The 13,554-nt window shown below is 54.8% G+C and overlaps 2 protein-coding genes and 1 non-coding gene across 37 annotated transcripts in view; 1 reads left to right on the top strand and 2 right to left on the bottom strand.

The window, feature by feature from the left end:
- The window catches only part of SLC66A1 (solute carrier family 66 member 1), a 46,541-nt gene that overhangs the window by 19,816 nt on the left and 13,171 nt on the right, over positions 1-13,554 (top strand). For 13 of the 34 annotated variants that reach the window (XR_012425153.1, XR_012425149.1, XR_012425124.1 and 10 more), the window contains exons 1-2: positions 9,363-9,433; positions 9,829-9,988. Coding sequence is in view for 7 of the 34 variants with exons in the window: in XM_045387013.3 (XP_045242948.2) it covers positions 10,542-10,613 (72 nt within the window). In the remaining 27 variants the exon portion in view is untranslated. Of the gene's footprint in view, positions 1-2,283; positions 2,386-9,362; positions 9,454-9,828; positions 9,989-10,515; positions 10,614-13,554 lie in introns of those variants that run through there. The other 21 variants (XR_012425142.1, XR_012425135.1, XR_012425133.1 and 18 more) reach the window with 5 other exon arrangements.
- On the bottom strand, positions 1,039-9,202 carry LOC102142158 (aflatoxin B1 aldehyde reductase member 2). Of its 2 annotated transcripts, XM_005544587.3 has the most exons (7): positions 8,899-9,202; positions 5,525-5,712; positions 5,228-5,332; positions 4,385-4,481; positions 4,074-4,173; positions 3,074-3,203; positions 1,039-1,458 (listed from the first exon to the last, which is right to left on the bottom strand). In XM_005544587.3, the coding sequence occupies exons 1-7, from the start codon at positions 9,194-9,196 to the stop codon at positions 1,297-1,299; spliced, it is 1,080 nt and encodes a 359-aa protein (XP_005544644.3). In that variant the 5' UTR covers positions 9,197-9,202; the 3' UTR covers positions 1,039-1,296. The 2 variants fall into 2 exon arrangements, with proteins under 2 accessions (XP_005544644.3, XP_005544645.3); XM_005544588.3 differs by lacking the exon at positions 3,074-3,203.
- Positions 2,149-2,255, bottom strand: LOC123570826 (U6 spliceosomal RNA). The gene has a single exon (XR_006695038.1). It is a non-coding gene; the product is annotated as a U6 spliceosomal RNA (small nuclear RNA).

Raw genomic sequence — 13,554 nt, 5'->3', positions numbered from 1 at the left:
CGCCAGGATGGTCTCGATCTCCTGACCTAGTGATCCGCCCGTCTCGGCCTCCCAAAGTGCTGGGATTACAGGCTTGAGCCACCGCGCCCGGCCCAAGCAACTTATTAATGTGGTTTGTTGTGCAAAGATAACTGATACGCTCCTCCACATGGGTGAGCATCTGTTTTGTTATGGGTAAAGAGAAAAGATGGTGACAACATAGGGAGACCTCCACTCCACACACAAAAAAATAAAACCTTCTTGGGAGGCTGAGGTGGGAGGATCCCTTGAGCCCCGGAGGTCAAAATTGCTGTGAGCAGTGATCATGCCACTGTACTCCAGTGTAGGCGACAGAGCGAGAGCCTGTCTCAAGAACAAATAATAAATAAAAAAGAAAAAGTAAATTTCCAGGTTAGGCCTCTTGCATCGCTTCAAGAAGCTGCTCCAAGTGCTGCCTGCTGCCCTGCCCATGGCTGGAGGGATTTCGCTGCACTGGGAATGCAGCAGGTTCAGCAACCACTGAACGGAGGATTCTTCTTCTCAGCCTTGGTGCCTCCTGTTTGGAATAGGGGTTTCTAAGGGAAATGGGGACCGTGGCTGCCTATATCCCCACGCCGAATAGAGGCCCAGAGCCCGGGCTGAGAACTTTATGAGTGAAAAGACAAGAGGCTTTAGTTAAGACAAGAGGCGGCTGAGACTGAGAGCGTTCAAGATGTTCCACAGATCCTGGGAAGCGGTCTGCTTGGTAGTGACTCTAATGGTAGTTTCTTTGCCCCAGTTGTTTCATTCCTAAGAATGTATTGAGGCAATTCTGAATTAGAGCAAAGGTACGCAGGTGTACAACCCTCTTTTCTATCGTGCGTAGAAGAGTGAGGCACCTCAGTGTTGAGAGGTCAGGTGAGTATTCAGACCAGGGGAGACCGCGGAGACCCTGGGAGGGCAGTGTGCTTCTGAGGCCCTCCCACTACCCCTGTCCTCTGAAGACTCCAACCCATGGTTCTGCCCTTTCTCAGTCCCCAGGTAGGATGGAAACAAGGTGTCAGCAGCAGAGAAAACAAGTTTTTGGGGTTCACTCAAGACCTGGGCGACAGCCAGGTCAAGTGCCTGCTTTATTCAACAGGGAGTGCTCAAGTGGGACTCACCCCCGCCTTTCACAGTGTAAAGTAAACAGGGAGCAAGGCAGGAACTAGAAAAATAATGCATGGATCTAGACAATCCAGAAAGACACTGCTGAGTCAGCTTAAGGCCAAGACTGGTCAGTGTGAGAGAACAAAAGAGGTGACAGAAGAGCCTTGGGCAGCCTGAGCCACGATGGGCCTAGCGGAAGTAGTTGGGACATTCGTGAGCAACCAAATGCCAGGCTTGATTAAAGGCGTCCACGACAGCCGGCTCCAGGGGCCCTTCCTCCGTTGCTGCCAAGTTCTGCTCCAGCTGCTCCAGGCTGGACATGCCCAGGATGACCGTGTCCCCATGGGCACCCTGCAAGGGAGACAGCCAGACTTCAACCCTCTTCTGCTACACAGCGACTCCACTCACAGCCCTCCCAGCCACCTCCCTGCTGAGATTTGGGGTCTCTGTTTATATTTCTATCCCGTATGTCCAGAAGGACGTAAGGTGCCTTGGATAGCTGTACCCATGTGACTTGAAACCTGTATCCTTTCCCCTACTGCCACACGACGCTTCCAGACAGACCTACATTCACAGCCCAGTTCTGCCCCCCAGCAGCTGTGTAAAAATAGCTAAGTTGGCTGGGCACAGTGGCTCATGCCTATAATCCCAGCACTTTGGGAGGTCGAGGTGGGAAGAATACTTGAGCCAAAGTGTTCAAGACCAGCCTGGGCAACAGAGAGAGACTCTGTCTCTACAAAACACAACAAAACAAAATGAACCAGTGGTGGTGGTGCATGCCTCGGCCCAGCTACCAGGGAGGCTGAGGCAGAAGGATCACTTGAGCCCAGGAGGTTGTGGCTGCTGCGAGCTATGAGTGCGCCACTGTTCTACAGCCTGGGTGACAGAGTGAGACCCTGTCTCAAAAAAATAAAAAAGCAGGCTAAGTTAAGCTTGTTTTGACATTCAATCTTTTTTTTTTTTTTTTAAACAAAAACATTTTTCCTTGTGTTTTGTACAAAAAAGGGGATGGGAGGTGGTGCAGTGCGGTGGTGGCAGCGGAAAAATATGGAACGCTTCACAAATTTGCGTGTCATCCTTGTGCAGGGGCCATGCTAATCTTCTCTGTATCATTCCAATTTTAGTATATGTGCTGTAGACATGGGCACGACATTCAATCTTTTTCTCTGTTTTCAGCATTGGAATGAGAGAAAACTTATGTAAAACACAGCTCCCACATGCTGAACATCTACCGGATACATGCCAGACACTATGCAACATGGAACGCTGAAGCTGGAGGTAAGTTTGTTGCTGTTATTTTCGTCGTTGTTTGCTTGTTTTTTTAGACAGGGTCTTGCTTTGTCACCCGGGCTAAAGTGCAGTGGTGTGATCTCAGCTCACTGCAGTCTTGACCTCCCAGCCTCAAGTCATCTTCCCATCCCAGCCTCCAGAGTAGCTGGGAACATAGGAGCAAGCCATCACACCTGGCTAATGTTTTTGATTTCTTGTAGAGATAGGGTCCCACTTTCTTGCCCAGGCTAGACTCAAATGCCTGAGCTCAAGCAATCCTCCCATCTTGGCCTCCCAAAGTGCTGGCCTACATGTGTGAGCCGCTGCCACCAGTCAGGAAATAAGTTTTAACCAGGAAGACAGGAGGCATCAAGAGAGGGAAACCTAAAGGGTGAGATAGGTGGGCTTTAGTTAAACCTGTGTTAAAATGTCTGCCACTTTAATAGCTGGGTGAACCTCGGGTTTCTCATCTATAACACTGGGATAATCATACTCCATGAAGCCTAAGGAATAAGAAGATCCCTGTAATGAAGCCCTCACTACAAAGCCTCCACTCAGATACCATCAAAGACCAGTGGGAAGAGTGTTTATGAGAACTGGAAGAAAGAGAAATTTCAGAGGAATTGAGAATGCTTTGGGCTTCACCTAAAGGTTCCCCTGGAAGGGAAGGAGCTGAGCGCCCAGGGTCGCTGGTTACCTGCAGCTGTGAGTGGTGGTACATCCACCGGAGGGCGGCCGAGGTCATGCTGGGGACACTGGTGCCATATGCGGCCTGCAGGGCCTTCTCCACCAGGGCAATGGCCTGGAAGTGGTGCTCCTTCCAGAAGCTGTGCAGGGGGGACAGTGGCACAGGGGTCACTACCATGGGGATCACACTGGGAGCCACAACCAAAGAGCCATCCAGGGCCACTGCCCCACCCCACACCCTGCAGCCCTGAGGGGAGGGTATCCTCTCTAGTCATAGGTCTCCCACTTTGCTGGGCGTCAGAACTACCCAGGATGCCGGGCCCCTCGACAGAGACCTCAATGAATCTTTATTCCTGAGGACTCAGGAACCTGCTCTGACTTTCCCCTAGGGACATGAAGCCTGCTCAGATGGGGCAGGACTCCCTCCTGGGCTTTTTTTTTTTTTTTTTTTTTTTTTGACACATGGTCTTACTGTCGCCTACACTGGAGTGCAGTGGCATGATCATGGTTCACTGCGGCCTCAACCTCTTAGGCGCAAGTAATCCTCCTGCCCCAGCCTCCTGAGTAGCTGGGGCTACAGGTGTGTACCACCATGCCTGGCTAATTTTTTGCCTTTTTTTTTTTTTTTTTTTGTAGAGACCATGTTGCCCAGGCTGGTCTTGAACTCATGAGCTCAAGCAATCCTCCCACTTCGGTGTCGCAAAGTGCTGGGATTACAGGTGTGAGCCACCATGCCTGGCCCATCCTGGGCTCGCTCCTTCCTTCCCAACAGGTGATTGCTCAGAAAAGAGCAACGACTTCAAGACCCCAACATCCAGGGAGCCTCATTTCCTCCCGGAGGTCCCAAGACAACAAGAACACGCACAGAGGGTTTGGGAATTCCTGAAGGAATGCAGGGGAGCACGTGCAAACAGCAAGGGAAGGGCTTACCTCAGGAGCAGTCCAGGACTTCATTCCACACAGAGCTGACCCCACCCCAGCCATCCTCACCAAGCCCAACCCCAGCTCACCGATTCCTGTAGGTCTCAGCCCAGCTATTCCCAAAGAAGCGGCCCACAGGCTGTTTCCCGTCCTTGTCCTCATACTTGTACTTGCCAGTCAGCAGGCCCCCTGCGAGAAGGCAGCGATCAGCCCCCAGGCCCAGAGTGCCCCAGAAGCTGCCACATCCCTCAGGGCTCTGGTCTAGGGGAAGGGCAGGGACCCAGGAGGGCTGAAGGACGCAGCCCAGCCCCTTGCCAAACCCTCCCTGCTTCCCAGGTCCTGGGCTGGGCATCTGTGGGTCAGGAATAGGCTGAGACAGGCTCAGGAATGCTCCACGTACCAGCCAGAGGGTTGTAGGCATAGAACCTCAGTCCAAAGTGCCTGAGGCAGGGGAGGAGCTCCGTTTCCACCTGCCGGGTGGTGGCGTTGTACATGCCCTGCAGGGAGAGAGACCCCGGGGAGAGGGTGGACATGTCAAGAGAAGGAACTGTTGCCTTCCACTTTTAAAACTCTAAAGCAACACTAGCCCAGGACTTCAGCAATCTTCTAACATGACTACTGTTAGCAGGGGATGGGGGGAGGGTGTTGGGTCCAAGGACAGAAAATTGAAGTGGAATGATATCTTTCCACAGATATCTGGTGTATCAACTCCATGCTGGACACTGGTTACAACCACAAGTAGGTGTCACAAAATCCCTGCCTCCAGGAGATGTTTACTCAAGTTTAAAAAAATAGACAGGAAGGCAGTTAATTACAATAAAGTTAGGTTCTACGATCAAACAAGGAGCTGGAAAGTACTCGCTGAATGCATGAAGATGAGGTTTGGAGACTGGAGACTCCTGTGGGGCTGTCTAGAAAGGCTTCCAGAGGAGGAGACCTCTATGTAAGGCCCGAGTGCTTCTCCCAGGGAGGAGGGCAGGGGAAATGTGTTCCAGGCTGAAGTACGAAAGGAGGTGGGGAAGGAGGGGTCCAAGGTGCACAGGCCGGCAGTAAGGAAGCAGACGCCCAGTGGCCTGGCTGAGGAGCTTCAATGGCATCCTGAGGGTACCTGGGAGCCATCTGCAGGCTTTCAGCAGGGGAGTGGCTGCTATGCAGAGGGCACAGGGGGCAGTCGGAGGGGCAAAGATAGCCCAAGATGAGCAGGAGTCCTCGAGACCTTGGCCTCTGCAGCCCCGGCCCTCACCTGGTACACAGTGGGCACGATCCAGCCATTGCTCTTGCAGAGGGTACAGATCTCGGCCACTTCCCAGGCGGCATAGTTGGAGAGGCCAAGCTCCACGAACTTGCCCTGCAGGGGTGAGGCAGCAGTCAGAACCCAGTGCAGCCCAGACCAGGAAGGGGAGGCCAGGGTGGGGCCCCGGGGAATGGGGCTGTTCCCTGCTCCACCCTGGGACCGCCCTGGTACCTCTGCTGTCATGAGTAGGATCAGGATAAAGAAAGGGGCAGGAGCCCACCTTTGGAGTCCGGAGGGCCCCCTCACCTCCTGGTGCAGCTGGTGGCAGGCGCGCAGTGTCTCTTCCACTGGAGTGCTGTGGTCAGGTGCATGTAGGTAGAAGAGGTCCACTCGGGGACACTGCAGCCGCTTCAGTGACGTCTCCAGCTGGGACCGGAGACTGTCAGGCTTTAGTGATTTTCCATCCCAAGGGTTGGCCTTGGTGGCAATTTTCACTTGGAGAGAGAATGGAATGGTTAAGTGACCTACTGAAGCCATTTGCCAACTTATGTAACCCTAGCTAAATTACTAATATTCTCTTGGCCTCAATTGTATGGTCTGTAAAAATGGGGTGATAATAATCAAACTGTCCTCATTGGGAGGTCCTGGGGATTAAATAATGTCATATATGTGAGTTCTCAATATTCACCTATTAGAATAACTATCATTAGTCGCCAACCTACTGGCTGTGCAAGGCCTTGCACTAGAGACTGAGTATGCAGAGAGGAGCTGAACACAATGGGTCTCTGCCCTCCTGGAGCCCTAGAGGATGACGGTACAATATGGTAAGCACAGGAGGGAAAGGCACACCGTGCCAAGGAGCCCACATGAGATGCATGAAGCCAACTTGGAGACTCCAGGGAAGGCTTTCTCTAGGGGATCATCCCCAGAGTCCCAGCCAACGAGGAGGAGCAGGAAGTACATTCCAGAGCATAGGAACCCATGCAAAGTCAAAGAGGCAAAAAAAAAAAAAAAAAAAAAAAAAAAAACAACCCAGTATGTGAGGCTCCAAACCTTCAAGTCTAAGTTATAGGAGCATACATTCCAGAGCAAGGAGCAGTGGGACATAGGACAAGACACAGGGACAGACCTGATCCCAAAAGTTCTTAAATACCATCCCACTGAATCTGAACTTGATCATTCCAGCTTTTGTCAGGGTGCGAACCGGTCACCTGTGTTCACACTTGGCTGCAGTATAGAGAAAGAAGTCAAGGGGGCAGGCCTGGAAGAATTTAGGAAAGCGAAGCAGTCACATGAATGTGGCCTAGTGGTAGAGATCAATTTGCAAGCTTAGAAGGCAAACTGAGCAGAATGTAATTATAATTCTCCCCTCCCCTTCCCGACTCACAGAAGCATGAGCATACATCCAACTACTGTAGAGACACATCGCTATGACAACAGTGTTCTGCATCCAAGCAGCTTGGAAATGAGTTAATTTTCCACTAATCTTTCACCTAGAAAGAACCCCAGCTGTTGGTCCAGGTATAGTGGCTCAAGTCTGTAAACCTAGTTTGGGAGTACTTTGGGAGGCTGAGTAGGGAGGCCCAAGAGTTTGAGATAATCCTGGGCAATGTAGCAAGGCCCTCCCTCTATAAAAATATAAATTGAAAAAGAACCCCAGCTGGGCCAGGAAAGGTAGCTCACGCCTGTAATACCAGCACTTTGGGAGGCTGAGATGGGTGGATCACCTAAGGTCAGGAGTTCGAGACCAGCCTGGCCAACATGGTGAAACCCCATCTCTACTAAAAATACAAAAATTAGCCAGGTGTGGTGGCACGTGCCTGTAACCCCAGCTACTTGGGAGGCTGAGGCAGGAGAATCACTTGAACCCGGGAGGCAGAGGTTGTAGTGAGTCCAAATTGTGCCATTGTACTCCAGCCCGGGTGAGAGAGTGAGACTCTGTCTCAAAAAACAAAAAACAAAACAAAACAAAACAAAGAACTCCAGCTGTCTGGATTGGTGGGTGGATGGATTCTGCACTTTTCACACTTGGCAAACTCAGCTCAGTAGCTCAGAGGGGTGTCATGAGATCAGCTGGGATAAGGAAGAGAACAAGTTCCACAGTTCCTCATCCAGATTTTCTCCATTTCCCCACAGCCCTGCAGGCATTCTTGGCATGAACTTTGCCTCAGGCCTGGCTTGAGGACTTTGGTCCAGTGAGCTCCTGGCCTCAAAGATGGAAGTGGGGAAGGGCTGGAGAAGAAAAACCAACTCAGGAACAAAATCTTCATTATTAATAATATGTAACCTGGCTGGGCACGGTGGCTCACACCTATAATCCCAGCACTTTGGGAGGCTGAGGTGGGCAGATCACTTGAGGTCAGGAGTTGGAAACCAGCCTGGCCAATATGGTGAAACCTCATCTCTACTAAAAATACAAAAATTAGCTGGGCGTGGTGGCGTGTACCCGTAATCCCAGTTACTTGGGAGGCTAACACAGAGGTTGCAGTGAGCTGAGATCGTGCCATTGCACTCCACCCTGGGTGACAGAGCAAGATTCCATCTCAAATAATAACAACAACGTGCAGCCAGGTGAACTAGAAAGCGCGTGGGCCTGAGATTCACATTCGCCCTCTTCCCCCAACCCCACCCACCACACGCTACGACTCTAAGGTGGGCGCAGAGAGAGCCTCTCCTCAGGGGTGAGCAGCAGAAGCCTCAGGATAGTCCAGTGGGTGAAGCATGGTAAGGGTAACAGCCCATGTTCCCTGGGTCCTCACTGCGTGCCAGGCACCCTCCCAAGGGCTATCAAGGGCACCAGGCTCACAAGGAACAGTCCCCTCCATCCTCCGCTCAAGCCCCACCTGCCCACTGGCCTTCCTTTCACACATCACACACACTGCATTTCCAAACCAAGTCTTTGCATACACTCTAATGCTCCTTTCTCCTGTTCTCCAACCTACCACTGAGCCTTTAAGGCCAAGCTCCATCCAGCATTTGCTGAGCCTTCCCTAGTGCCTCTCCCTGGCCTGCAGCTCCCCAAAGTACTCTCTCTTCTGGGCTCTCCAGCAATCGTTATTTCAGTCTTCCCCATTAGACTCTGAACTCCCTGTGGAGGGCTGGAGTTACTTTCTCTCCTGTGATCCATGTCAAAGCTTGGCATAGAGTGGAAAGTCCCTACCCCTCACGCGTCTGCACTCCCAAACACCCCTACTCTCCCAGCCAGCCTGAGGCATCGCCACAGTTCTCCCTGAGACAGGCAGAGGTACTGCCAGCTGAACAGGGCAAAGTCTAGCGGTTAAGAAAAAGGCCAGGATGAGAAAAGGCTGCCCAGAGAGCGCATGGGTGATGATGGCAACGAAGGGGTAGAGAAAAGGGGGAGAGCCTGGGTGGAGACCGGTTATGGGCACCTGGCAGGTTTGGAGGCGGGGGCATCAGTGGAGGTGGGAAGCGATGGGCCACACCAGGCTAGGGGGGGACTCTCGCGCTGCAACTCCCAGTGGAAGGAGAGTGGGGGAAAGGAGTCAGGGCAAAGCACTGTCCAGTTGTCCCGGGGTTCCCAGAGCTGCGGGGTGGACGTGGGTGGGGCGAGGGGCGAAGCCGTCGGTGCTGCCCGCGGCCGGGCCCGGGCGGGGTGGTGCACGGCTGGGGACGGGCTCAGCTCTGCACGATGCATGGGGAGAATTAGGGGCCACTGTTACCTCTGCAGTCACCGCCGCCCAGCCCGAGCCCCAGGCCGCCCAGGATGGTCTCGGACTGGCCGTCGCTGTACATGAAGGCCGTGTCCAGTTCGGTGTGGCCGCGCTCCAGAAAGGCGCGCACGGCCGCGGCGCTGGCGGGCGCGTCCATGCGGCGCCCCATCTCCATGGTGCCCAGCACCGTGGCGACCCGCGGTGGCGGTGGCCGGGACATGGCCAGCGCGCGGGCCTCGGGCGGCGGGGAACTAAGCGCGCAGTGCACGGCGGCGCGGGAGACTACGCGAGACGCGGCGCTCAGCATAGCAGCGGCGCCTGCGCGTTGGGAGCCGGAGGGCCCCGCCCACGCCGGGGCGGAGCGCGGAGGTGGTTGGGGGCGGGGACACCAGGCGCGGCCCCAGGGGCGCCTCCAGGCCGGGTCCGCCCCGCAAGCGGCGTGGGGGCGGGTCCTGCGGTTCCCGGGGCCGGGCGGCGGCGCGCGGTCAGCTGACCCGGCGGGCCCTGACCCAGAAGCTGGGCCCTGGCGGCGGATCTGGACGTGGTGAGCCGGCCCGGGGACAGGTGTCAAACTCCACGGTTGGGGGTCGGGGCTCCTGGGCTTCCCTGCCACGTCCTTCCAGCCCTCTCCTCCGGCCGCTGGACTGTCCGGGCTCCTGCGCCCTCCTTGTGGCGCGACATCCTGGGGCGAGGCTCCGGGCCGGGACTGGGTGGCTCTTGGGAATCCGCAGCCCTGTGGCCCCCCACCTCAAGGGCGACCAGCGCGGCCTCTCGAGCTGGCCTGGCCAGGAGCTGGGGGCCGGGTCCCCTTTCACCTCCTGTCCCGGCCGACCGGCCCCTTGGCATCTGATGGCTGCTTCGTTTTTCCCGGGCCGGCCGGGCGAGGGGCCCTCGCGGCGCTGGCCCCAGCAGCTGTCCTATCATTATCCCTCCAAACAGGCGGCCCGCACCGGTCTGAGTCACCAGGAGGGAGCTGTGGCCGAGGACGCCGAGGCCTGGAGTGGGTGGTAGCCCCGAGCCAGGACGCTTCTCCCCCCACATTCTCCCCAGGTCTGCAGGGACGAGTACCCACACTGCCTCCTCCCACGCCGTGCTTAGGGTAGGTTTCCAAACGTGTGCATGGAGAGTCTGAGTCTGAAAGTGTGAGAGGTCCTGGGCCAGGGTCACAGGTCATGTCTGATCAAGGCTTACTGAAGGCACCTGTGTGCCTGGACGCTGGAGGGCCTACAGCGAGAACACAGAATAGTCATTTTGGGCTGTTGGTGTTGAGTGCCTGTGCCAGGCACCCTTGTAATCGCTTGGCCTGGATTGTCTCATTTAACTCTGCAGTCAGCCTAGGTGGTGGGTATTGCATTATTCCCCTACTTTTCAGATGAGCACTACAAAGCTAAATCACTTGAGTTCCAGACTGGTAGGCATTGGGCAGGTCTGTTCCGGAGTGCTTTTCTCCTCAACCCTGGACTGTTCGAGCTCGAAGCTATCCCCTCTTCCTCCTTTCTCCTTTCCTTCCTCTTCTGTCTCTTTACCCCCTTTCTCCTTTCCTCGCCCCTATTTCCTGTCTTCTTCACTCTGTCCTTCTCTCTGCCTCTCTCTCTTTCTCTCTCTCAACATTTGCTGAACCTCTAGGTGTGTTTAGACCTGGAGAATAAGAAATGCACAACCCAGAGTCGGGAGAGTGTGTTTCAAGGACACTGGTCGCAGAGGATGGTGGTAGCGTTCTTCAGGTATGTGGGGGAGGGGAGAGGGGAAGGTGGCAGGCCTTATCCAGCCAGCTCTCACGGGACATCTTTGAAAGGGCAATTTAGAAGTGAGTCTTCTTATTTTCATGACCAGGCCCTTGAAGGGGAGCAGGACACTTCTAGGGGAAGAGATAGCACGTGCAAAAGCCTGGAGACCTGAAATGACTGAAGACATGGGTCAGGAGGCAGGAGATAAGGTTGGGAGGGCAGTTCTTGGAGTAACTTGAGGCCTAGCCTCAGGTAATTTGGACTTGATTCTGCAGACAAAGGTGGAACATGATCGGCTGTGATCATGTGCCTAAAGCATCCCTGACTCAGCTTGGGATCAGGGAGAAGAGTTTGGGTGTGGCAGGAGATGCCATCTCCAACCCAGCCTTTCTCAAAGTGCACCAGATGGAGCAGAATCGCTGGAGGACTTCTTAAACCCAGAATCTCTAAGCCGCAGCCCAGGTGCACTGACTCCAGATTTTGAACATGCACCCTCCAAGGGTGATTCCAGGGTACCCCTTCTGGGGTCCTTGCCATCCTTACAGATGAGGTCAAGCTCCATTGCAACCTTGGACATCCATTTGCTCAGTGCTGTGTGAACGGGAAGTGGGCCCATGCCTGGCTTCTAGGTGACAGGAACTACGCAGGATGGCCCTCAGAGCAAGGCCCTTCTGTTCGGGGATCAGGTGTGTCTCAAAGTGTCCTGAGTTGCAGATTGCATATGGGTCCTGTCCGAGGTTAGGGGGCCACCCACCCAGTATCCTGGATCCATAAACCAAGGTACCTTCCTCAAGACAATTCCCCAACACACACATATTGAGATGTGTCCGTTTCATTTCCTCCCTAACCTGGGGAAAGGGAAGTGAGAGACAGGCTGCAGGCTCCGTAAACCAAGGTACCTTCCTCGAGACAACCCCCCAACACACACGTACTGAGATGCGTCCATTTCATTTCTTCCCTAACCTGGGGAAAGGGGGAAGTGAGAGCCCCCAAGGTGGTTGAGATGCTGGACTCTCATCCTGAAAACAGTCGCTGCCGTGTGTCATCAGGCACAGGGGCTGAGAGCTTTATGTGCATTTAGTCAGGACAGCTGCCCCAAGGAGTGAGTGTCATTAGCCCCCTTTTATAGACAGGCTCAGGCCGGTTAACTCACTTCCAAGGCCGCTCAGCCTCAGCTGTCAAATGAGCACAGTATACCCGACCTTGCCGGGGAGTGGTGGGGATGGCAGTGGATGAGCTGCAGCCTTGTCTTCAGATTCTGCTAGGGGGTGTGGGGTTGCAGCCCAGTTGGGAGTGGTGGCTGAGAACATGAGGACATGATTTGAAATGCCTTTGGCATTGCAAACGTGTAGTTCTTACCTGGACTATATGGTTTTTTTGTTTGTGTTTTGTTTTGTTTTTGAGACAGAGTCTCGCTCTGTCAGCCAGGCTGGAGTGCAATGGTGCGATCTTGGCTCACTGCAACCTCTGCCTCCTGAGTTCAAGTGATTCTACTGCCCCAGCCTCCCGGGTAGCTGGGATTACAGGCACGCACCACCACGCGCAGCTAATTTTTGTATTTTTGATAGAGATGGGGTTTCACCATGTTGGCCAGGTTGTTTTCCAGCTCCTGAGCTCGAGTGATCCAACTGCCTCAGCCTCCCAAACTGCTGGAATTACAGGTGTGAGCCACTGCGCCCGGCCACACCTGGACTCTAGGCTAATTTGGAGTGGCCTTTCAGGGGCTGGAGACGGGGCATCAGGTGAAGGCTTCTAACATCAGCTGTGCTGATGGTCCCCCAGGTGGGCCACGAAGACACAACGAAGAGGCTTTCAGCCTCCCTGCCTGTGCCAGGCCCTGGAGGTAGTCCAGTGACCCGGGGCGCCCTTACCTTCAGGTCTAGGGCCTCTGCCCATAGCGAGTCACATTAGGGCTGAGGGTCTGCGGCTTCCTGAGAGGAGGTGCTGACTCACTTCCTTTCCCTCCTGGTGCTCCCTGGTCTCTGTCCTCAGCAGTTCCGTGGGGCCAGCCAGGGACTAGCTGGGGAGTCCAGGCCTCCTGACACAGGTGGGAATGAAGGCAGCTAGAGACAGCCGCCGCCTGCGTGAGGAAATCCCCTCTAAGCACAGGGAGAAGAGGGGAAGCCCACGTTGTGGCTGTGCCGTCCTGCCAGACCACAGAGGCTTCTCTCTCTCTCTCTTTCTCTCTCTCTCTCTCTCTCTCTATCTCTCTCTCTCTGCATCTGCTTGCTAGGCAGCCACAAAAGGCTTCTGCTTCGGTGGTGACAGATGCACCTGAGGCGGGCGGTGTGGCAGGTGGCCATGAGCAGGGGTGTCGGTCTGAGTCTTGGGTTTGACTCTGTAGCTTCCTGGCTGGGTGGCCTTGGCACATCACTTCCGCACTCTGGCTCAGGCTCCTTGTGGATATCAGTGGTCCCCACTTCATAGTTGCTGTGAAGATGAAACATGAATGCATGCAGGAGGCTTGGCTCGCTGGTCCGAGCTGTGGTGACGATCGCTGATAGAGATGGCCCAGCCGAGCCTCACTTTCCCTCCCTCCTCTAAGGTGTCACGCAGGCAATGACTGCCCTACGCACTGTCCAGGATGCCCGGGTACCGGGAGAGGCCTGCCCTGCCCACCTCTGTGATCAGCCATATTCTGGCTTTGTCAGTGTGACAGTGAGGAGGTGGCTGTGGACTCCCTGCTGGTAGGCGTCCGCCACGCTCTGTGAGCTCCTGGGAGAATACAGGCTGCAGTGTCCCAGACTTGAGTCCTTGTCACTCAGGCAAACCCGGGGATCCCTTGCTCCTCTTCTCCACTTGCCTCATCTGTGTGGGGCAACCTGCTTTATGGTTTGTGTGTGTGTGTGTGTGTGTTTTTCTTTTAAGACAGAGTCCGGCTCTGTCGCCCAGGCTGGAGTGCAGTGGCACGATCATGGCTTGCTGTGCACCCTCCACC

This window comes from Macaca fascicularis, chromosome 1 (assembly GCF_037993035.2).
Source record: "Macaca fascicularis isolate 582-1 chromosome 1, T2T-MFA8v1.1".
Classification (NCBI taxonomy): domain Eukaryota; kingdom Metazoa; phylum Chordata; class Mammalia; order Primates; family Cercopithecidae; genus Macaca; species Macaca fascicularis.
Note: the sequence above shows the minus strand (reverse complement) of the source record. Positions and strands in the feature narration are given on the sequence as shown.